We start from the raw sequence: 26,147 nt of genomic DNA on the forward strand, positions 1-26,147 counted from the left end.
TATTTCTGTGATTGTAAATAGGAAAGTTCAGTTTGCAAACAAAACACTGTTAGCAGGAATTGAACAGTGACAGATCTGATGATTCTGTCCCTTTCAATAAGCATGGTTTTGAACCAAAAGAAAAAAAATTATTTTAATAAAACAAGCACACTTCAGGTATCACCATTGGTATCCATGGCACACAGCACACTAACTGCATACTATTTATGAAGTATATATTCACAGAAATGTCTACTGTAAAATTGCCAGCAAAGCTACTGTAAAGCAAACAGGAGGCAGACAGACTTTGGGTGTTCTAATCTGTGTTTATCCTCATTCTGTCCACACACTGTTTTACAAATGGAAAGATGACTCTACAAGATGCAAATACATTTATTCATTTGACTCTCTTAGTCAGCTTTACAAGCACAAAAGTTTAATGTAAAAGACCATGTATATAAAAAATAGGAAGACCATATAATAAATAAAAGACCATATAATAAAAAATAAATTCATAAAATCCTTATTGGAAACTCACAAACTCCTACATGAAAGAACCATGTTTACTGACAATTTAACTTGAAATAGACTGCAGTTGTCCAAATCTCAGGTGACTATTGTGAAAAGAATCATGTGTGCATTGTTCACTGAAGTTTTTATATGCTTACACAATGATTGCAAAATAATGTTGAACTAGAAACATGTAGATAGCAATGGGAGTTTTATGGATTACTTCCAGATGGATTAAAACTGCTAAGCAAATAGTGATTTCTGTTTTACCTTTACTAAAAGTTTTCTTTTTATGACTAATTTAATTGTATTAAAATCATATCCTAGGGAACTAGGTTGTTCCCTCCTGGAGCAACCAGATTTTTGTAGATCCAACAATATGTGCACTACCTGGAAACAGATTTTTTTTGGGATGTTAAAACAAAAATTATGCTGACCTAGAACGTAGCCACAAGAACTGACTATTACATAATCCATAAATCTATATACTAAGGCTCAGAATGTGTTTTTATTTATCTATCATAATAGAATTCATATCCAGCGTATTTCATTATGAGGGTCCAGCTTCACTGTGCAAGTTCAGCTCTTAGTTTCAAATCTCCTCTGTCTTAGGTGGCTTCACTCAATGCAAGGGTGTAGTTTTTGTTAAAAACTCTCCCTGATCCTTCAATTTGGTGTACCTTTTACACTGAAGAAGGACTGTTTGGGCTGGGTAATATTGAAAGTAGTCCTCTTGTTTCTGGGTGCAGTTAGTTATGACCACACTTCTTATTGAAAGCAGATAGCTCCCTGAATCAGAAGTGTTCCTGATGGGCTGGGTTTCCATGAGCATTGTGTTGTGTGCCTGCCAATGAGGTAGGAGAAAAGGCACCAGGAAAGTCTAAGATACAATGAAAGAAGCACAGGTTCTGGAGGAAAAATCATGAGAGGAAAAGACCTCCTCATCACTGTCTGTTACTTCCTCTTAAGAGGAAGCAGAGGTCCAGGCAGTTATCTCAACTCTCTGGTGACCAGTGACAGGACCTGAGGGAATGTCATGAAGTTGTGTCAGGGAAGTTTTAGTTTGAAACAGGTTCTTCACCCAAAGAGTGATTGGGCACTGGAACAGCTTCCCAGGGAAGCGGTCACAGCACCAGCCTGGCAGAGCTTAAGAAGCATTTGGACAATGCTCTTAGGCACATGGCGTGACTCTTGGAGCTGTCTTGTATAGGGCAGGAGTTGGACTTGATGATCCTTGTGGGTGCCTTCCAACTCAATATATTCTGTGATTCTGTGATTTTATGATAGAGACAGACTGTGCATTTGGGGAGTAACTGATGGCTAAAAGGATGCTTACAGCTAGGTGTAATGGCATGGTCTTGTGCTTGTGACTGCTGCAGTTAGAGACTGCAGACTTAGAGATACCAGACTTTTATTGTAGTGGAATGGAATTACATAAAAGATGGATGGAGTTACTCTGAGTTTCTCTTCTCTTGCTAATTGAAAGACCTTGCAGACTCTGATTTGGCTGGTGTCCAAAATAGCATTTCTCAGCAAAAGTCTCAGAGAAACTTCACATTTTGCAGTGAAGCTCATCTGGCAGCTTACAGGTGAAGAAATGTTTTTGCCATAGGCTGTAAATGGGATAAAGAGGTGAAACACAGCTAAGAGCTGTACCTCAGTAACACCAGTACTACCACGCTCACTACCTCACCATGAACCCTCTCTTGCTTTCCTGTAGCTATGGTCTCCTATTACATCCATGTAAGTCCTTCCTAACTCCAGCACATCTGCTTTCCCCAATGCCTTATTCTCTTCCATCACAAGAGGAATTATCCTTGGAGCTGTATGTTTAGCTTAAATAGTAATTGGAAGCTGTTTTGAGAGGACCAGACTTTGCAAGGAAGAGCAACAGAGACACTGGCAATGATTACCCTGCAGGCATCTGGTTCATAGTTGTAGGGACAAATCAGTAGTGTGAAAGGCAGTGTAAAAATAGCACTGGTGAAGGAAAGTGAGAACAAAGATTTTCTCTCTATCCTCGGTTGTCATAAAGGACACAATTTCTCTAATTATCCAGTCACTGAGAGCCAAAATGGGGGAGGTCTGATTTAAGGTCTGAATGTTGTAACCCTTTGTTTAGGAAGAACAGTGTCATTTAGGTCTTTCTGCCTCAGTTTCATCTCTTAGCTCTAAAAGAGTTAAAAGTAACCTGGCATGTGCATACTGCAGATTGTCCAGAACATGTCTGTTGGTCTCTAGAATCCCAGCGCACAGGGATGCTCTTGATTTCAGTCACAAATCTTAGATCTCCTTCATCTTAATGCCAAGCAGAACACTGTAGAAAAATAGTTAAGAGCAGGTGTAATCAGAGTGAGACAGAAGCTAATGTAGTCCTCTTTTTTCTTCTCCTAATCTGAAGAAAACTCTTTTGTTTTATTTTGTGGTTGTAGATGAAATTTGGAAATCTTACTTGCTTTTCTGTCCACAGCTCCATCATGCACATTTGCAGCACAGTGCTCGTTTCTTATCTGCAGGTTCTTCTGTAAGATTTCTTCTCAATTTCTTCATAAAAGATTTTCTCCCTACCATTTCTTATCCCTGCACCAGGTATAAGACAAACCCTTAGATGGCATTTCCATGTTTCCTTTGATAGAAAGACCTAAGAGGCAGCGATGGAAAAGCTGAAAATGGTTATCTGAAGGACTAATATAGAGGCAGAAGGTATTCAGTGTCAGTTATGAGGACAGTGAGCCTGAAATACTGTTGCATCAAAGAGGTAAAATTAAGATACTTTCTTTTAGTAATACTTTGTCTTAGGCATGATGTCTAGTTTCATATTGTAAAACTGAGAACTGTAACATAATCCAATTAGTGGGTGAATAAAAAAATTAAACCATCATATTTTCATTTGTTTCCCTCTTGCAGGGTTGAGGAATTAGTCTAACATCCTATGGGATGTAAAAAGCACTTGTACATCCTATGGCATGTGCAAGTGTTATGTGTGCTTTGATTACATGAATTCTCATATAATCTTGTAAACCCATAGGTTCAGACTTGTTAGAGACACAAATAGCGCAAAAAAAAATTAAAATCTTAGATGTTTGTTAGCTAACGAAACATTGTAGGAGGTACATATTGATCCTTTATCTATAGCTATTGGAGATGCTGCTCTCAAAGAAGATTTGCTTTGTAGCTTATTGAAATGAACTTTTATGTTGTGCTCAGCAGGAGATGCAAAACCCAAATGAGCACAGTTAATTTCTGCAGAGGGGGCAGTCATACCCAGTAATCTGCCCCTAAAGCAGGCAGCTGTCTCCATAAGAAAAAAGTACTTTACAAACAGTGTCTCTAATCCTAGTTAACAAATGAGGAAATGGAGGAACAGAAGCTGACTGATAGATTTTCCTGTTACACTGGTGTAAAACTGATACCCATGTTCCTGCAGCCCATAGCTGCCATCATGCTCCCAGGGATGATGATTTTATGTTTTGAAACACAGTTATTTGGAAGGTTTGTACCTCAAAACCAACTGTATTCGTGATGATTTCCTGTAGATCCACTCTCTCTTTTTTTTTTTTTTATGTGTGAATTAGATCACTTTTAATGTTATTACTGTTTCATGTAAAAGGCAGTCCCACAGGTTAGCCAAGACTTTCCCTTGGCCAGTGTTCTACGTTCTATTCTCTGTCCCTTTCTAGCACAGTGGGAAATATCCACTGTCAGCGATACTCAGTTAGTTTTCCCAATATCATTCATTATTGTACATGCCCCTCACACATTTGCTTATATTCTTCTTGCAGCCACTATCCAGGGAGTTCAATCAGGCATTTCTGCCAGCTGACAATAAAGTCGGTGGAGATCGTGGTAACAAAAAAGTTGCCTGGAGGGGAAAGGCAGCTGTGAAATAAGATGAGAGAAGTGAGCATATCTTGGTGGAACAGGGACATGATGAGGGCAGCTGAGGATGTGTTGATTCAGCATTTCCTCCCTATGGGCTGTGCAGGCTGGTTTCTTCTCTGCAGCAGGAGCTGTCCTTCAGGATCTCCAGGGTGCTGGAGGTGGAAAGGCAGTCAAACTGCAGCCTTTTTGCCCATGTGATGAATCCTCTGCAGTATACAGCCAACTGACTGCAGTGAAATTTATTCAGGAGCTGCAAATCAGCATAGCAACAGCCACAGATGAGATCTGTCAAACAATTTCCCCTCTGGGAATTATTGTGACCACTTCTAAGGCAAACTCTGAAACCTCCATTATCTGTAATAGATCCTTTGTGCATTTAGGCAAGGAGAAGTATCAGGAAATGCTTTTTTTACTTGCTTCTTACTAAGCCACTCATGTTTGATTGAGTTACAAGAAATGAAGAGCAAGTGTTTCCTGTCAGTGGTCTCTATGGTGTAGTTGCAGTTCAGATTAAAACCTTCCCAGTCCCCTCCTTACATTTTGCTTCTTGTTTTTTAGGTGATTTTACTTCAAAATTTCTTAAGTTTCAAGAACTTATACTAATGCACTCACTTATGCTTTCTCATGTAATGTTGTTGATGAAGTAGCAGCATATTAAAGACTTTAAATCCACATATTTTAAAGTTATCCACATAAATCCATACTGAAGTACTTAAACTGTCACTTGTGAACACGTTTTGTGTATGTGTATCTAATGACTGCTAAGTACCTAGGTTTGTTTATTGATTTGTTTGTTTATTGATTCTTTTGCCCTCCTGAAAGTTACATAGACATACCGAGCTGTGGTGCTAAATTATTTGACTCAAAAAATAGCAAAAGGTGACTTCATTAGTAAGTCTTGAAATGATGATAAGAGGGACAACTTAAAACTGCATAATTACTTTTGACACTAAGGGGATTAAAAACTCATGGAGTCTTTAAGCTTGAGCTATTACATTGCCACTCTAAGCCAAAGATACCTGACTTTAAGCAAGTTCAGAGGAGGTAAGAGACATGGGGCAGACTATTCCTTACACATGATGAGTAACTAAATACTATATAATTGATTACACACTCTGACTAGAAGAGCCTTATTTCACACAGTGGCATGCACAGATATCTGGAATTAAATCAGTTGACCTAACTTTAGCATGTTATTTACCAACTGATAGCTTACACCATCTATTTGTCACTGCTCAAATCACCTAAGATGCATCTCTCCTGAACATTTATGAGGATTCACTATGTGTATGCACATTGGGTAATTGCATGAATAGACTGGCATAAAAGAGACAACTGATCTGAAATAACAAAGCCATTTTACTTGTTCCAGAGCTACAGCTTTCACACTTGGTGCCTCTAAACAAGCAGTTATAAATGTAGCCAGATATTCCATTTTGGTGGTCCAGGTTTATGTCTTTGGAAGTTCAACCTCTAATTTAATAAATTCTTCATTTGGATGAGTAAAGCAACTTTACAACCTCAGGTTAATTTTCTATGTGGTTTTGTGAATCATATTTACTTTCTACAGTAATACAGAAATCTGCTTCTTTAGCTAAAACTCCCTGTTTCATTTTACTTTTTAGGTGAAAAGAAGAAAGAAGGTAAAGTTAAAAACAACTTTAGCATATTTTTATACAGTGGTTACTAAAGCTTTTTCTTCCTCTATTTTAAATAAGATCGAGGGTCCTTTATGGAGTGTTAATTCACAGTCTGGGTTCAGATACTGATGTCTAAGCAGTAACATCTAAGTTAAAATCCTTACCATCAGTTTACTATAGCTTGAATACAGAGGTATTCCCTTGCAGCTACTTACAGCCTTTCTACAGAAATAATCTAGAGAGTGGAGTAATGAGGTGTGTCACCTTCAGTTTAGTTGTACTGGCTCCACTGCAGCACCTCACAGAGATTCTGCAGTTGGTGATGGTCAATATGGATACCTAGAATTTTAGTGTAAGCATATTGAGACCACTAGGATTTGATCTTTCGAGCCAACCATCAAGTAGGTAAAAGGTTATAACTTTGGATTGTTTTGGAGTATTCAAAGAAAGGAGCTCTAAGGGATTTTATTTTGGTGAAATTCAAAGATGTATGTATTAAGAGAACTAGATGAAAATATTAGCTTCATTTTTTGGTTCCATCACTAAGCTTATTAGGCTTATTTTTGAAATCTGCCTAGCTGAATTTGTTTCTAGGATTTTAGTTATGTTTTAACTTGACTTACCATATAATTTCCAAGAAATGCAGAACAGTTCTATTCCAAGTGCATTACTAGCACTCCTTAGGATACTGGTTTTTAGAAATTAACTAAACTGTCTTAGGTTAACTAGATTGACTTCAGTGGCTGACTTTGAAGTCTATCTCATTTTTCTGCTGTTCAGTCTAACAAAATACCCTACAGACCTTAAGTGTAAGATTAGACAATTCTAGACAAATGATCCAAGAAAACTTATCTTCTATAATTTACTTGAGAACTTAGAAGTGGAGACTCACTGCCAGCTGTAAAGTTGCTGTGTCCAAATGCCACTTTTTAAAGCAGGCGTAAGAGAGAGCAGCACAAGTCCTGGGCTAGAAAGCATCTTGAGGCAATTTTGCAGATTTCTGTCTGGGCTCATATAATACAATAATTGGAGACACCATATTGCATTCAGCACCACACTGCAGACAAACAAATGTCATTAAATGCCATTATTCCCAAAAAAGCTGATTGATTGATTGACTGATTGATTGATTTTTAACAGCTTTTCATTATTATATTTGGAAAATATTTATCAAGAAGAAAAGAGATGTGAACCCACACTGCAGAAAGGGTGTTGAAATCCCTTTACATTTTTACTTGCTTTTGTTTGACAACTTGCTTTTCTCATGTTAGGAGAAGAGAATGGGCAGTCCAGTTCATTGTTTCTGGCTACTTTAACATGGAAGCTTCAATTAGGGCAACAATTGCTTGAGCTGCAGACAGTCAGCTTTCTGATTCTGGTTGTGGAGTTCACACTCTAACAGATGATTCAAGTTAGTAGCCATCTTTTGTTAACAGGGATGCTCTGTGTCAAATATCTAGAGCTTTTTATAGATTCTGCTCCTCCTTTGACTGTCATGATGGCCTTTATCTCAAAGGAAAGCACTGGGAGACTAACCAGGCACTTAGTGAGCCATCACCTCTTGCATTAATTACTCAGAAGCCTGGTTTTCAACAGCATATGTTCCCAAACAAGTCAAGGAAGTTGTCAGGCTCAATCACTGATGAACCTAGTTCACTGAGGAAGAGAGACGTATAAAAAAATTCCAGAAAACATTTATCCATATCAAGTAGACATTTTTAATGTATCCTTCCTGAAACAAAATGTTTTAAGACTTTTAGCTCACCTGAAGCAAGCTTGAATACATGATCATTGATGGCATCAGGAGGATGGACAAATTCTTATGTCCTGCCATGGGGTATGGGAGAGCTAACAAATAATCCATTAATTCTCAAAAAAAATAGTGATCTGTCTAATGATTAATCATTTTATAATTCTGATAAAAACAGTATAATGGATATTATACAGTATAATATTTTGAATATGAAGGTATGCTAGAAGGCTTTCTTTTCACTTTACAGAATCATAATGAGTCCGTAGTTTTAAAGAAATTAAAGCATGTAATTGCAAAAGATAATTTTTACTAGTAAAATCTTCAGAAATATTTATAGTGTATAAGACATGGAACCTTCATCTCTTTCTGATCCTAAGGGAACTAACATGCAACAGTTGCCATGATTTAAAACCAACCTATCTTTACAGAAACCGTGTATTTTCTTTTAAATATCATTGCTGAGTGTGTCCATAAATGCAGTATTCTCTCCCAGTGCAAAGAAACACCAGTTTTTAAGTGTTGCCTCAAAGGCAGATGGCATAAAATGCCTGAATACTCAATGCTTCTGCAAGGGATAAATGATACTTTAAAATACTTTCCCATGCAGTGTATGATACCAAAGCTAAATAGCAAAGACCATGTTCAAAACTTCAAAGTTCAAAGAAGGATTCTTTTTGCCAATGGTAAAATAGTTTAATTTTCCATCCTAGTTTGGACAAAATGCCATCCAATACTGTAAACAGCAACACGACTGAATTTTTCACTGCCGTAGTTTAAGACACTGTTGAAAGGTGGGTTTTTTATTATTTCTCCAGGATATAATCCAGGAAATAGAAGTATTTAGTATCACCAGAATGTCAAACAATTGTTTACATTCCTGTTTTTGAAATTGTCCTGAATATTTCTGCTAGAATATAACTTGACTGGCAAGTTAAACTGAGAAACAATTGCATGGGTAATCATGTGTGGAAAAAAATAATTTTAAAAATCTGTTTCATGGTGTATACCCCAATTTGTATTGGCAAGTAATTAAATTATTTCACACTTCTGTTTCCTTAATGCATATGGAAAATGTGTTTCATTATTCTTTTACTTTTTTATATAATTATCTTTTACTAATTGAATTATGTGGTGCAAATTATCAACTAGCTGGTTTTATGCATTCATTTAGCTTCATCTCATTCTTTTTCAAATAAATGAGAAGTGTTCATTCAACATGAAATTTTGAAAAGTGATACTCTTCAGACCTTTATCAGGTGGATAGTACAATGTACTCAGTTTCATCAATTATACATTCTCATTTCTTTCAATATTAAAAATTAAAAAATGGATTTCCTATCTTCAGGAAATCAAAGTTCCAAATAATATATTTTTTTAACTTCTTATCAAGTTCCAGTTCTGCACATTTATCCATCTATCACAGACTTTACTTCTATAACTATACCCACTGATCCTTAGGACTCAATTACCCTAAACTGCTTTTATTTGGAGACAATAAAAGCCTTTCCCAGCTTGTCCTTTTTGCTTTCTTGCAAATTTTGCTGTGAGATGGATTTTGTTTTCATGAAGGTCCCTCAAAATACTCACATATAAATTGTGGATTTGCTAATTTTTGTGAGTTTGTATCTGAAACGCATGAATATGCATAACATATAACCATATATATGTACGCATTAGGCCAACATTTTCTGAGATGCATCTACTTTTAAAATGACATTTTAGAACACAGATTTTGCATTTTCTTTTTATTCCTTTTCTTTTTATTCCTTTCAAAGTTCTTTTTGTGATAGTTTTCTTCAATAGAGCATAAAACTTCAATAGAGCATAAAGTTCCTTTATTAGAATGAAAATGTTTTTGTTGTCTGATTATACTTTCTTTGAGTTAATAGTCAGAGCTGTAGCAGTACATTTTTGACAAGGAGTTTGGTTCTCATTATTCTTGTATTTATTATGGGACATAGAGGATTTGCTCTGTCATCAGGGTTTATTCATGGCTGCTTGCCTTCCACTTAACCTTCAAAGTTAGTTAACCCAAAAGGCATGTCCAAAAAATCACTGTTGATGTATGTCCAAAAACTGTGTTTCACTGAATGGGAGAGATTGTTTCGTAGAACAGTTGTGATGTAATTTTTTCTTCTGTGTATTACATAGCACTAAAGAGTCTTTGAGATGGAGAAAATAATTTAAAACCCATTCAGAGTCTCATTTTCCTTCATGGCAGGGCAGTGTGTGCCACGTTGGTTGCCCTTAATCAGAGCTAAATGGTAATTTGTAGGGAGTGGTAAACTGAAACACGTTTTTTCATTTCCTTGCCTTGTCTCTTCCTGCAAAATACGAAGGTTATTCTTTTTAGGCTTTTTGTGGAGCAGTTGGTCAATCCTGAGTTTCTTGTTGCCCTTAGTCTTCTATCTTCACCCTCTCAAACTGGTTCCCGTACAGGGAGTTTGCCTCCCTGGGTAATATGTATGACATGAACGTTGTGATCTGCAGCCCAGCTGCTGTGCCAGGCCCAAAATTACAACAGTTCCTGCCCAGGAAACTGACGAGAGTAAAAGGCGCTTGCACATTGCAGTGTGAATTTACTCTGATTTACTTGATCAGTAGAATGCCTTGAGTAGTTCAAAAATCTGTCACAACAGAATTCATAGGATCAAACATGTGTGATGTTCTACTGCTTTTCCACTCCCTGTGTGCTCCATCTGACACTTCTTTTTGTTCTTTTTCCCATTCATGCAGTCACCTAATGCTGGAGACAAGGATGACCAAACGTTGACGGTAGGCAGCAATTATGCATTTGAGCATTTGTTTCTCAGGGGGGTGGTGAGGCAAGCCTTACATTAGTTTGCCATGCATCAACATTTTTCTAAATTGCTGGGATTTCTTTCTCTTCCTATTACTGCTAGAGAGTTTAAATAATTTATTTCCAAACATAACGCAGTGAATTAATCTTCTTTATTGGTTTCTATAATTTATCACTATATATGTGTATGACACCGAAGATTAATCCACATATTATTGCCAAATATTATTTTCTTTCTAATTGGATTTTAGGGTCTTTGTAGTCAGTAGTCTGTTGGGTCTCACTGTCCTTTTTATTGAAACAAGCAGCCACAAAACAGTCTTACTCTGTGAGATATATACAGTGCATTGATTATTGTACTAGACAATTGCATGGGGAACAGAATCTCAGAGTATGTTTTGTATTTAATTACAAGCATGCAAAAGAAGCTTGTATATTATATTCATTACTGTAGATGTCTGTACTGCCTTACCACACTTTCAATCTCTTTTTGCCATGAGAGTTTAGTGGATCCAGCCGAAGAGAGGAGCATGTTTCTGACTGAGTGCAATTGAAAAACAGTACTACTGTCTGCCCTTTTTCTCCATAGTTTTGATCATACACATATTTGCAATGTACTGAAGTAATAAAAATTGCAACTTACTCCAGGGATTCAATCAAAAGGTTCTACAAAGAAAGAAATTATTAGTTCTTCCTGATGCACTTATAAGGTTTTAATTTTCTTAACACTTTATGAGTTTTCACAAAGAAGGAATTTTTTGCCTTTTTTTTTTTTCCTGAGTCTGGGAGACTGATGGCTGTTCTGACAATCCATCCCCTCCAGAGAAATTATCTATAGTTATGGCAATGGGTAATAAAGTTCGTAGCTTTACATACCCTGCTATAGGCAATAGTTCAAAATGTTTCATTGTGCAGTGAGGTGTGAGATTCATTCATATTGTTTCAGACATCTTTCCACACAAAGACCCTAAATTCTTCACCGTATTTTTTACCCTAGACCAAGCCACATCTCCAGCGGGGAGGAAGTTCCGCATCTCTCCACAACAGTCTAATGAGGAACAGCATCTTCCAGCTCATGATTCACACACTTGACCCACTTGCCGAAGGTATGCCTATTAATTTTTTTTTTTGCTTTCCTGATGCAAAAGCAAACAAATGCTTTCTTTTTCTTTTCCTCCATGAAACTGTTTTTTGCATTTCTCTTGCTTTCATCAGTCTTTTCTGAATGCGTCTGGATTTTCTAAGAGAGTTCTGCACTTTTATGGTGTGATATACATACTCCTACCAAGACTTTCCACTTAGGAAATGTGTTCATTAAAGTGAAACTAAAACTGGTCGCTTGGTCGATGCATAAGTACTGATTCTCTTCTCTTCTGGCTCCAGCAGCAATGTAAAAGCTACACAAACTGTATCATCCTATACTTTCATAAAGATTTTTGTTTGTTTTCCTCCCTGATTTTGATTTTATTAAAAAAAAAAAGTCACAATGGTGGATAATTTGTCATGTGCACTGTAGAAAAGAATGAGATTCTGTTTATTTGACTTCAGGTTGTTTAATGCTGACATTGATAAAAATGCAGCTAAGGTACCTCTGTGTTACATGTATGTAAACAGCTTACTTGCTTTATTGAAGTGTGGCATGATTTATTGCTTCTTTGACAAATTAGCAAGAAGACCACTGCTTTGATCTGAGAAGCTGGCAGGAAAACCATATTGGCTTTGTAATTGTGGGGTGATCTGACTTTCAGATTCTAGTAGAAGAACCAAAAAAATTCAAGCCCATGTGTTACTTGATGTCTGTGTGTCTGTAGGACTTCTCTTGCTCAGTAATAATTGTCTTGACAAATTGCACTTGTGAAGGAATAGGGGTGTTCTAAAGAGAGCTAAAATATTACTGACAGACCTTTTAAACTTCAGTGACCAAAACCTATATATAGCATTTCACATGAGCATACATGACAGATTGCAGAGTACAAGAAAGCTAAAATTGTTGACTGGAGCACAATTTAAACCTAATGTAAGTTGAGAATAAGATCATCTCTCAGGTATTTTTCCATTGCTCAAGCTTATTTCACTTGTTTCCCATACATAGCTTGTTCAGTGTTCAGACCTGCTTACTTTTCTGCTGTAGTAAGCTTGCACTGTGTAGTGTGACCCAGAGGCTTCCCCCTTCACAACAGTGAAGGACAAAAGAGGTTTGAAATCTGAAATTCACCTTCAGAGAGACAAAAGCCCTACACTTCTGACAAACAGGTATTACTTATAATTAAGTTTGTCAAGTATCTCAATTCTGGTTTTCATTATGTCAGTGAAATGACTGATAAAATTGAAACAATTGTGGATTGATAGAGATGTTTGCAATGCATAAATCTTACTTAAATTAATCCAGTAACATTTTCTTCAGGGTTTTTTCGCATGTAGTACTTCACTGTGTACAGATTTTTTTCCTTTCCAAAATCTTACATTTGTCCTGGAAGTACTATGCTTTAAAGAAACTGGGAATAGAAATATATTGTGACCTTCAAGTAAGTGCAAGGGAGTAGCCATTTCATTATCTGGATGTTTCATTAAAACTAGCACATTGAGTTAAATTTACAAAGGGGAAAAAAATCTACCTACGTTTCAAGTAAACCCTGTATTTTAATGCAAAACTTCCATGAAGAAATGGCCAAAAATCTGCTGGAAAATAGCCTATGTATGTGCAGATATTTAAGTTGGTATATATAAAGAAGCCAGTATTTCAAGCTTTTGCTGACTTTACAGAATTCAAATTTTAGTTCATGAGAGCATGAAAGTGCAATTCATTCAATCACTTGTTTTTGCATTTGGAACTCTGGTTTTAGCTTTTTATAAATAGACTTACGACTGTAGGAAAAATCTGAGAAAAATGCATCCATGTTTCTGTCACACATTATTAACCTTTTCTGAGGCACCACCTCATTTATACACAGACTTGGCTTTCAAGATCTTTTCCCCAGCAGGCAGTTTGAAGGGCAAACATGAGGAGTACTGGATGTCTCCACTGAACACACTCATGTTGCTTTCGGAGATTTTAAGCTTTTGAATGTCTGTATTAATTTTTCCATTTTCAGCTTATTCTGCAAACTTCCATGAAAGAAAAATTTCATTTTATGTAAATACTGTGTCAGGTTGAGGCAGGTAATGATAGTTAATACATTTGGATGTCATTGTATTTTAATCTTACATTCACTTGAAACTATGTGTGAAAATGGTTGTGGATACCTACTATATACAATATTAATTATCTGCTTGGATCTGTATGAATTTTACCGACCTATTTCTCCCCATCTTTTTGTGTTTTAATCTGTGTATAATGACATTGAAGAAACAAATTAGTGCATCATCTTTATTTTAAGAGTCTTTTACTATGTCAGCTGAATCATTTTTTAAGCCAATAGCATTTAATTGTTACAAATTGAAAGAAATAGTATTTATTTAAAGTGTCTGAGAAATCAGTCCTTTGCTCTATAAACCCATTATCTGGGGAGATGTAGAAATGTAAAGAAGTACCTGGTGCCTTCTTTGACCCATGTGGCTCTCTCCAATTTACATGTCCTTTCCTGTATCAAAAAAACTCAACAGTTTTGACTTTTGTGTAAGCAAAGAAAATCAGCTCTGCTGCATTCATGTAATGAATGATGATGGACCTGCTGCATGACCTGTGAAGCTAAAGGGTTTCTTCCAAATAATTTGATGCAAGTATGGGTCAGACTCAAAGGAATAGCAGAAAGATGTTATAAAAATTTTTCATTCTTACTTTAGTCAGCTTAAATTTCCTCAGTGTTTCTGCCAGATGAGGACTTAGATCAATAGGTCAAAAACATTGCATCATTTGCTGAATTTGTTGGATGTGCAGAAAAAGAACAATTTATGAAAGCATTAAAAAGCACCACTCTCAAATAAAAAAAAAGTTTGAAAGACGTCTATCAAAGCTAACATATACACGGGGACTCTGGCAGCCCCTGCACTTGGGCATACTCCTTACATCTTCCTCCTCCTTGCTGCATTTCCTTTGTCTGCGTTTTTCTAGCATTTACTTCTTGGCCTTTCTCATACTGGATCTCACTCACCTGCACCCACCTTCTTTCAGCCTTCTTCCCTAAGATGGCTTCTTCATGACCTGCTGTCTTTCTGGACTGCTGGGTCCATTAGTCAGATTACTTCCTGATCAGACACCAGCAACACTGCAGCTGTCACAGCCAAATGATCTATATTTTCGGTGGCTGGAAAAGTGTGGCTAAAGTCTGTGAGCTCTGTGCTTGATTCTTGAGGGCTTCTAGATCTAATATTGCCTTTAGAAGTTACATTTCTAATTTTTGCACTGCTGCTGAGAGATCCAGCTTTTCTTTCTCTTTAAATCAGTCATAAAATTCACTGTTACATTCCCTTGAACAATTGCAAGGGAAATGGGGGCATCAGAAGGCACATTGCACTGTCATTTGGAATTGTGTGGATTTTGCAAGGGTGACAGAGAAGAAGTCCCATCTGCATCCCCTTGGTAGCAAAAGCTGTACAGAGTGTATAAACAGGCCATGTGACTGTTAAAGATCAGCTTGACCTACACACCATTATTACTGCATTAACATTCAGTGTATTTATAGAAAACCAGCTCATCAAATTTACTTCTGAATAATTCATTTGTGAAGTCAGAACCAACCTCTACTGCAATTGAAAGCATGTTAAAAATGCACTTGATTGCAAGTAGGATAACATGAAATGAGAGAGTAAGATTAACCTTCCAAAATGTGGATAAACAGAGCAGTCCCAATATACTATTACACGCTTGTGAACCTGTCCTTCCTTTTCCCTTGTCACATTAATGTGGCTTTGTATAGCTTGTGGCTGTCTTGTAAAAGCCAACTTGCAAACTCTCTAGAATCAGTAGGCTTGCAAAGTGTTCAGCCCACCTCTGACAGATGAGCAATATCTGAGATCAGTGGGAGCTGCTGGATATTTGGCTCTTTATATTCAGGGAGGTGTGCAGTCATGCTGTGGATTTAACAGTCTAGACAAGGAAGGCTTCTCCCCTTCAAAATCTTGGTCTCAGCGTAAAGCTTCTAAGAAGATAAGAGTTCAGCCACTCTAGCAGGTGAATGTGTAGGATGTTTGTTAATGAGACTTGAACTTTACATTGCAGCTGAGACATCATCATTCATTAAAAACATAAATATCTGTATGACATTAGGTATTTGTTTGCTTTTATTTTATTACAGAAATAATGACCTTGATAGACATAATTTCTTGAAGATTAAGATTAATGACTGCCTGTGTTTCTGGCTATCATCAACTCTCAGCCAGTCATTAATCCCCAGGAAATCCTATGCCATATTTGCTTCTGCTTAAGTGCTAGTCTTGCAATCCATCTGGTCTGTTCATAACAATATTACCTGTATGAATAAGGGTGGCATCATCTGATCTGCTGTGTTGTTCAGGCCCCAATCCAAAATCTAAGCAACCTGAACATAAATCATGAAAATCATTGATGATTTGTATCTGTTTTCTTCTGAGTCCTGTACCTCAGATACCTTTGTCCTAATTTTGAAAGGGATATTCCTGGGTCATGAAAGTGTAGGTTTTACAAAGATCTCTTTACGTTTTTTAATAGAAGGTGGCTGTTTTTTTGCAGTGGGAGCAGGGCAAGAATAAGATGGTAAGTATTTTTTATGAAAGTGTGCCATGAATAGTCATCCTACCTTCTCCCTATAAGCTGTAGGTTTCTGTAAAGATGATTCCTTCAGAAGTGTGGAGGGAGCATTTTCTCTCTGAAGGCTCCTACAGGTGCTCTATTGAACAGGGAAGATACCAGCACTGAAGTGAGGATTTAGAGCACCAGTGCGATCTGAGGCTACATTGTTTTTCTTGCACAGCTTTATCAAGATATAGGAAGAATGAGATCATTTCATTATCATAGCACCCCTTTTCTGCCTGCTGATAAGGTGCCACAGGCCAGCAAAACATCTCCCACAAGTGAGAATTTAGCTAGTTGCTGACTTTCTTGCTCTGTGTGACAAGGCTGTAACTCATATGCAAATTATATCCTCTGCATGAAAAGGGGTGTGAGATAAATCTCTGTCATGTCTTAGTCCCCAGTGAGAATTAGGGAAGTAGATATCTTTGGTAATTTTCTCCTATTCCCATCTCTAGTCCTATTTCCAAAATGGAAAACTACAGGACGTACTTCTGCAGAAAATTAATTGTTTATCTTATATGCTGTACTTTTTTTTTTTTTAAAGATATAAATATGGTGCATGTTATTGGTAAGAGATGTAACCTTCTGTTACATAAAGCTGAGCTTACAATTCTGACACTTCCTTCACTAAACACAGAAAAATACAGTACTGTCACTGTAAAAAGAAAACCTGCATTCATAGTTCTCAGGAAAATAAGGAACAATACTCAAAGTTTTTGACATAGTAGTGAATTATTTATAATGGCTTGGTAGATGCTGTTGTGTTCCTACATATTGGTCTTAAGAATTTTCCAGCTTTTCCATTCACCCCAAACTGTTCTGCTTCATTTGCTCCCGCTACTTGGGTACTTTTCTTAGATGTCATGGAAACTGTTAGCTTACCCAAAAGACATTTGGCAGAGGTTGGGTAGCCTTTGCCTGGACAGTTACTCATCAACCTCCCAGCTTTTGTCTCATTTTGCAAAAAACACATGTTCTTACTCTTCCTATGGCCTAGGTGAGATGCACCATCATGCCTGTGCTCACTGCCTTTAGTGCCATTGGAAACCTTGTTTGCCTGAAGCTGTTTATTTGCTATATCCTCAGAGAAGTAAGGCCACACAGCTCAGCTTACAATAACTCATGGGTAATGCTCAGCTCCTGCATGGCTGAAGTAGCCTGAGCACTTTCACTTTCCTTATCTTCAGAATATGGATCTCAGAAATCTTTTTCAACCTTAACCATTCTTTAATTCTGTTATGCGGCAGGACTTGAGTGCACTTCACAGAAGCGCAGAATCAGAGAATCACAGAATGAACTGGGTTGGAAAAGACCTTTGAGATCATAGAGTCCAACCTATGAGCTCCTCATCAACTAAAACATGGCACCAAGTGCCACTTCCAGTCTTTTTTAAAATACCTTCATGGACAGTGACTCCACCACCTCCCTGGGCAGTCGATTCCAGTGCCCAATCACTCTTTCAGTGAAGAAATTTTTCCTGACATCTAACCTAATCTTCCCCTGGCACAGCTTATGACTGACCTCTCATTCTGTCAATTGCTGACCAGAGAAATAGACCAACCCCCACCTGACTACAGCCACCTTTCACGAGGTTGTAGAGAGTGATAAGGTCATCTCTGAGTCTCCTTTTCTCAAGGCTGAACAATCCCAGCTCTCTGAATTGTTCTTTATAGGGCTTGTGTTCCAAACTCCTCACCAGCCTCGTTGCCCTCCTCTGGACATGTTCAAGTGTCTCAATGTCCTTCCCAAACTGAGGGGCCCAGAACTGGACACAGCATTCAAGGTGTGGCCTCACCACTTCTTAGCACCATGCCAGAGAAGAAAGAAATACATATTCAGAACTACATAGGCACAAAAGTATTTCATTTAACATGGAGAAATATGCAAATCTAGACAAAATTTATGAAAGTAATTTTGTATATTATTAACTGTCTCTGCTTTAAATCCTTCATCATTCTTGAGCATGCTTTAGGATGCCCATAGGCCTTCAAAGAAGCTGAATATCCTTCTTCTTGCACCCTTGTTCTTACTCAGCTTGTCCTTGGTTCCTCTTCTGTCCCATCAAGGTAAAATAGTCCTCTGAGCACAGTGCTCAGACCGTTCTTGCTCTCCTCTCAGCTGCAGATTGAAATGTTTGCAAGGGATTTCTGCCAGAGAAGATGGGGGGTCCCTGCCAGGCTTGCATACATATTAGTAGCTACTAATTATAATACAGTGTTTTCTCTTTAATTCCTTCCCATGGTATTTCAGTCTGATATGATGGTGGGAAACCAATGAAAAGGACAATTAGGCTAATTTTCAAAGTGTAGTGTCGTGTCAGGCAGATACTCATACTCTTTTTATGTATCTAGCTTTCACAAAAGTGATGTAGTTTTCCTCATTTAGGTTGAAAGGGACTTTTTGCATTACAGAATCCAGCTAGTTCAATCCCCTGCTCCAGCAGGATCAGCTTCAGCAGGTTGACTATGACAGCTTCCAGTCATGATTTGAAAATGTTCATAAATGGACACTCCACAGTCTTTTTGGGAGACACATTTCAGTGTTTGCTCATCATCCTTATAAGTGTCTGGATGAAATTTGCTGGTTTTTAGTTGGTCTTCACTGACTCTTCCCCTATCAGTGGGCGCTTCTGAAGGAAGTGTTGTTCCCTCTTGTTCTTTCTGTCCCATCAGGTGCTTATACATGGGGATAAGATCTCCCTGAACCTTCTTTCCTCCAGGCTGAACAGTCCTAGCTCTCAGCCTCTCCTCTGATGAGAAGTGTTCCAGTCCCCTCATAATCTGTGTGGCCCAATGCCGGACTGGTTCTGGTATGTCTACGACTGCCCCATACTGATGAGCCAGGGACTAGTCCCAGCACCCACTTATGTCTCATGAGCACTGGTGGAAACAAAGTATCACCTCCTTGACCTGGTGGCAATGCTAGTGGAGCACCCTAAGGGTGCTGTTGGTCATCGTTGCTGCAGTGGCACTTTTCCTGCTTTTGGTGGCATGACTCTCCACACAGTCATTTTCAAAAAGAAAGCTTTTTCCTTGGGAAGTTTTCAAACAGCTAAATGAGATAGGTGAAGCAGTGAGGCACATCATTCTCCAGCAAGGTCTTCTTTCACCTTTCGCTACGTTTCAACTACAGCAGAGACCACCAAAATTGTGTTCCTAATTTAAATACCTGAGGTTCTATGATAATGTAGATGAAATTAGTATTTTAAAAGTATCTCCAACATCAAACCCCATAATGCCAGAGTAACCAACAGCATAGGTAGAGTAGAAACTCATATGGGTTACATGCAGCTAAGGGCACTGTCTATTTAAATAGGCAGAGACAGTATTTTAGATAGGCTAGTTCATATCTGTCAGAAAGAGAGAAATTATATAGCTGTTTCCCCCAGTATTACTTAGGACAAGAATGGATACCAGTTGTATTTACAAACTTCCACATAACACACAGAAGATATAAATGTCACTGTGACAGCTGTGGAACCTGACCTGTCTATAAAAATGTGTGATTTTGACATAGGGGAAAATGATGTCTTGGGCTAGTGAAGAGAATTTTATTATGAGGTTTTGGTTCCACTGGTTTTTTTATATGTCAATCATAAATATATAATATCAATCAAAGAAGTAGACATTCAAAGTCTAAATTATTTTACTGAGTGGATGTATTTAGCTTACCTACAGTAACCATTTCATTCTTGTCATACTTTGGGGATGTAGGTCTTGCTTTTTCTAGGTAACAGAGGCTGCACTTCCTTGACTATAGGGTGAGTGGGCTTGCAACTTTTATCCTACCCACAGATATTAAAAACTCTGTGTTTTTGTTATACGTAACTTTGTGGGCAATGAAAGCCTTGCAGATTTCTCTCAGAAAGGGCAGTTCAGTGGGAAAATTAATCTCTTTGTTAATGGTCTCCAACTCTGTATCAGTAAGTGTCAGATCTGCTTATCTTCAGAGGTTCCCAAAACTCAGAGAAGGCACAACTCATTGTTGTGTTTCATTGACAGTATTTCTACTTACATAAAATTGAAGCATAGGTTCCCTTCAAAATCCCTATTGATCTTTGTAGGTGGAAGAAGTTAAGCAACGTAAATTGTCTGATGCCTCTTTAATTTCGTTTTGAATCTGAAATGTAATCCTTGTGTTGGTTTTGCTGTCATTTTCCACAACAATTTACTTCTGCGTGTCCTGTTTTGTTGTTTTAAATATAATCTACTCAAGCTGTACACTGCATGCAGAATTCTTGTTTCTCTTCTCCATAATTTTTTCCAGTGTTGCCCTGTTCTTCAGACAGTGTATTCCTCTTGGGGTTCCCTACAGAGAAGGCAAGGAAGACATGAATACTTAAATACAAGCATGATCCCAGCACAGGGTAGAGCTGTCCTGACTATGTATTTATATGCTTAATGGCTTTAGTTTCATTTTAAGTTCCTTCCTAACTCAGTATTTCTTTGTTAAAACATGAACAACAAAGAACATAAGCAATGTATAAACCTGTACAGGTCAGGGAATAGTAGTGTCTGTGAGGGGCTTTCCACTGAAGCTGAAAAGTGGGAGATTTCCTTTAGTACAGTTTGCACGTAACAGATGACTTCATCACCACAGGCTGGTTGGATTTTGTGACTGGCTAGTGAAAGGAAGGCATGCTGTCTTCTGTTATTCTCCTTAGATATGGTGGAAGGCAAAATAGCTGAAATTTATTCAGTTGGAGTTGTAGGTTTCCAGGTCCTACAGTGCCTGGCCCAACAGATACTCAAGGAAATCCTGATCCCACTAGAATCAGTTGCTGAACTCCCAATATCATCTGCAGAATGAGGCTTTCACTTCTACACCTTGAAATTCCTACTTTCCTGAATATTTGAAAATGGTTTGTTTAAGGATAAATACCTTCTTTAACGTCAGCAGGAATTGTGTTTGATCCAGGCCAAGTCAATTCTGTTGTATTGGTTGTCGTTTGGTGTTACTACATTATAGAGAATGCTTGGCACTTGTCTTCAAGAATTGATGGCAGAAGGAAAAAGGTATCTTATGACAGAAGAAGAAACAAAGCTCTCAGGAACAAGCAATTTCATGCTTTTCTTTAATTTAAGTGCAATAAAAGCACCTAAAAATTTCAAAATCGGTGTCTGACATGCAATAGTAATTTAATTTACTTTCTACTCCATTGCATATGTCATTGAATATCCACTTAAAAATATTTGCTCTTCAGCCCATATAAATTAAAACCCTGACCAATTTCCATTTATCACCACAAGGAGATTTTTTAGATGGTATGGACTAAAGCCGGTGGATTTACACTCTTCATTTTAAATATTGCAGTAAGAGCAAATTAATAGGTAGATCTAACTTTGGATGTTGTCATTATCTTAAGCTGCACAGAACTCTGCTGATATGATTGTAAAAATTCTTAGTTATATTTCTGTTCACACTCTAACTTGATAAAATTGCAATAAACTAATTATATAAAAGCAGACAACTCTAATAAAATTATTTTTACGGCAAAACCACCTAAAATAAAAAAAAAGCAGGGCAAGGACACATGAGGAGAGAGAACAGGAATAGAAGGCTTGCAATTTAAAGAGATGAAAGGTGGCCACATGTTATTAGAGCCCAAATGCACAAAGTAATAAATTATTTAGTTGCTCTCAATGTACTGCCCAAAACAGCCAAATACCTGAAAGACTTAATTTATATTATTTTCTGTATTTGTTTAGGACCATTAATAAAGCAGTACTGGTAGTAGTATAAGCAAAAAATATGTAATTCTGAAGTTCAGTGCAATTTTTAACAGTATTACTTTTATCCAAAAGGGATCTTTTTGTATTTTCCACAGAAACAGCTCAGTGGAAAAGCCCCATTTTTGAAGGACTGGCAGCTGGAAAGCCCACAAGTGAAAACATAGGGTACAGCATCTGATTATCCAGATGTAGTAGGAAAATAAGTATTTTGCTTTTTAAAAGAATATTTGTTTTCTCTCCTCTGCATTCTGCAATGATACTACATGCTCCCACAGCAGTCCCAGTCTATCCCAGATGGGATATAATTACTCAGTAGAAAGCTAAGAGGTTTAGGAAGTTTGTAAATGATAGGAGTCAGAAGATGAGATTCACTGAAAAAAAAAAATTCAAATAATTCTTTCTTTTTAAAATTCACAATTCCTGGTAGCCTTCAGTTGATGGGAGATTTGTGTGTTTTTCCTCTAATAGTGTAAGTAAAAAGGTATTTTCTTTTTTTAAAGATCTCTTAGAGGTTAGGACTCTAATTTTAAAACTGTAACGTTAATCTTCACTAGATCTTTCACAAGTTCTCAGCATGAAAAGATCTTTGTTCCTAATCTAACATCATTGCTGAAACTAAATCCAGCTTTGATTCCAGTTTAGTTTGGATAGTCACTACAACTTATCTAGAAAAGTTTTAAAGTGGCCTCCTTTTTCTGTTTCTGGATGAGACTGATCATCTAATTAAATTTTCTCAAAACCTTGATGTCTAGCAGAAAAAACAGTAAAGACATCCTTGTGCTCCTTGATGTTATCATATTAATTTCTCTAATTCTTTTGACCAATTTTTTTGGTCTTCTTTTTAAAAAATGCAAAAAAAAAAAAAGCCTTCATGACACCTTCATGACTGTAAAAGTCAAACAAAAGGTGCATCTAATAAATATAACTGTGTAATTGTACTAAAAAATATGGGGTTGCCATCAGTAATTTCTCTTTACCAGTTTTTTTTTAAATAATAGATATATCAACTTTGAAGCTTTTAATGAACTTGGAGGAGTGTGACATGAATTCTCATACAAATACATTTTTTTTGCAAAGTGAAAGTCTCTTGCTTGTTGAAGAAATCCACAGGGTTTCTTTCATTTGAAAGGCTGACTTTACATGAAGGGATACATTTCTGACAAAAGTCAGAGTCTGACTTTTCCATTAAGAGACACATACCTTCAGTAATGCAGGTTGCTGTCTCCAAAATAGCTGTATGGCTTATGAGTAGTTCTAGAAACTCTGAGACAGGCTCATTTCTGGCCTTACTTGGGTCAGCTGCAGTCTGTATCTGAGATCTGAGTTGCAGGAGAGTGAAGAGAAATATTAGTTCTGCTTTTCTTCTATGGCAGCCTGGGGCTACATACTTATGAGACAGAAATGAGTATTTCATCACAGACAGTATGTACTATACCTAGTGAGTGTAAAATAAATGGAGTTATTGACTATCTTACTTAATAGAATAATAGAGGAGTTTGGTTGCAATGGACGTTTAAAGATCATCTACTACAATCTCCCTGCGACAAGCAGGGACGTGTTCAACTAGTCAGGTTGCTCAGAGCCCTGTGCATCTTGACTTTGAATATATCCAGGCATGGGCTGTTTACCTCATCTCTCTGAACAACCTGGAGCATTGTTTCAACATCCTCCATATAAAAAATACCTTTCTTATATCTAATGTGAATCTACTTTCTTTCTGCCACAATAACTCCTACTAAAAAATTTGTCCCAATTTTTTTGCAGTTCCCCTTTAAATGATAGGCTGCTCTATGGTCTTCTCAGAGCCTTTTCTTCTATATGCTGAACAACCCAAATGTTCTGTCTTTATAGGAGAGGTGTTCCATCTCTCTAATCATCTTGGTGGCCCTTCTGTGGATTCTCTCTCACAGGTCCATGTCCTTCCTGTGCTGGGACCCCAGAGCTGATGCAGCCCTGCAGGTGGGGTCTCAGCAGAGCAGAACAGAGGGGCAGAATCCCCTCCCTGGCCCTGCTGCCCACGCTGCTTTGGATGCAGCCCAGGACACGTTTGGCTTTCTGAGCTGTGAGTGCCCATGGCTGGGTCATGTCCAGCCTCTCACCCACCAGCACCCTCAAGTCCTCCTTCCCAGGGCACTCTCCATCTGTTCGTCCCATAGCCTGTGTTGAAACCAGGGGCTGCTCCAACCCAGGTACAGTGCCTTGCACTTGGTCTTGTTAAACTTTATGAAATTCCCATTCCCATTTGTCCAGGTCCCTCTGAAGGACATCCTGTCCTTCGGATGTGGCAACTGCATCACTTAGCTTGTTGTTGTCTTCAAACTTTCTGAGAATGCTCTTGATCTCCCCTGTTAATGTAGTTGATGTAAGTATTTAATAAGACTGATCTCAGAGGGACACCACTCATTGCCAGCATCCATCAGGACTCTCAGCAGTTGGCCACTACCCTCTGGATGCAACCATCCAGTCAATTTCTTTCCACTAATACAGATACATCTCTCTCCAATTCAGTGAGAGGGAGCATGAGGGGATGTTACAGAAGTCCAGATAAGTGACATTTGTAGCTCTTCGCTTGTCCACTTCATCATAGAAGGTTACTAAGTTTGTCAGGCAGGACTTTTCTTTTGGTGAAGCCATGCTTGGTGTCTTGAATGTAATTTGAAATCACAAATAACATAGCCCCATTAACCAATGATATTTTTTTTGTTTGCTTTGATGTGGTGTGATACCTACAAACACAGTAGAGAACAGTACATAGTAAGACAAATGTTGCTGTAATCCTTCAGGAATGTCAGTCAAGATTACTAGGAACCTTCTGTTCTTTTCTGGTGTAAAAATATGCAGAAGGGAACAAATTAATTCAGTGACTGTGTAACTGTTGGGATCAGCTGTTAAGCTGCATCTGCATCCTCTTTGTTTCATGTGAGGAGTAGGGATGCAGGTACTGGCTGCCATACAGTCTATCTACTATGACCTCACCATGGAAATTGCATAGCATGTTCACAAAAATGGAATTGTCAAATTTTAATTGTATTGAATTTGGGGATAATTTTTCAAGTACCCATTTCAATTCCATTTCAAACAAGTTTACTTCTAAAGCTGTGAATTTTTTCCAATACAATATTTTTTTCTGAAAAGTACTTCATTTTTTGTTTACACAAAGTAATATTAAACAGGGTATATCTTGGTATAACAGGAAAACTCAAAAACAAACTCAAAGAGCAGATTTAGTCCAAATTTTACAGCAGAAGTACCATATATTGGAGGCAGACTGTGTAGAGGCAGATCTGTCATGCTGCTAAGCAGCACTGACCTAAGTAATCTTAAAACCCTCAAATCTAATTCATGTGAATACATGCAGCTGATGTTTTCTGGTATCATTGCAGTGCATTTCAGTCAGTGGACTGATGATTGAATAAAGTGTTCCACTCTGGGTATAGGACTATAAGCTTTGGAGAACATAATCTCACTAGCAAGATTGGAGTTTTCCTGGAAATAATTTTGCTAACTGCAGGAATTAACCTAGTATAATCCATGGTGTGTTGAATTGCTGAAGTTCCCAGAACATGATTATCATCAGCATCATGCACTGTCATGCATCACCTTGTTTCTCTTCTTTTTTGGTCTCTGTAAAGTCACATTGACCCTTTTATCCTTTACTCTTTTATCTCTCACTTCAGATGGGAAGTAAATAGATTTAAATGGGATTGCCAGTGTGTGAAATGTCCTGTCTTGCTGCCACCCCATCTTTTTGGTTTTTTGTTTTGAGATTTAGAATTCACAGTTGTTGGTTTCCTCTGAAATCTCTTCTGCTTCATCTGCTGAGTCAGAAGCCTCATGCTATTCTGTTAATCCTGAAGTTTGTTGCTATGGTGCAATGTTCTTCTCAGCTTCACTTATGCAGTCCCTCTCTGCCAGTGTTTTGTTCTCCATGTACCTCCATTTCTCTATTTACTCTTATACTCCTTTTGGCAGGCTCTTTCTGGCATGTGTGTTCCAGTCCTGTCCTCAAACTGCAGTGAATGCCTCAGCTCAGGTTCTAGCAAAGGAGAACCCAGACACATGAAGGCAAAGATCAGTGAGAATAAGTACAAGCAAAGGTGCTGCCCATAGATTCAGCAAATACTGAGCCCTAATTAAATAG

At 37.7% G+C, this 26,147-nt stretch overlaps 1 protein-coding gene across 4 annotated transcripts in view; it reads left to right on the forward strand.

Annotated features, from left to right (window-relative positions):
• Window positions 1–26,147, forward strand: part of SLC24A2 (solute carrier family 24 member 2) — a 105,832-nt gene that overhangs the window by 43,781 nt on the left and 35,904 nt on the right. For all 4 annotated transcript variants that reach the window (XM_068176921.1, XM_068176924.1, XM_068176922.1 and 1 more), the window contains exons 3-4: window positions 10,501–10,539; window positions 11,562–11,670. In XM_068176921.1, the coding sequence (XP_068033022.1) occupies window positions 10,501–10,539; window positions 11,562–11,670 (148 nt within the window). The remainder of the gene's footprint in view (window positions 1–10,500; window positions 10,540–11,561; window positions 11,671–26,147) is intronic.

This window comes from Anomalospiza imberbis, chromosome Z (genome assembly GCF_031753505.1).
Source record: "Anomalospiza imberbis isolate Cuckoo-Finch-1a 21T00152 chromosome Z, ASM3175350v1, whole genome shotgun sequence".
Lineage (NCBI taxonomy): Eukaryota > Metazoa > Chordata > Aves > Passeriformes > Viduidae > Anomalospiza > Anomalospiza imberbis.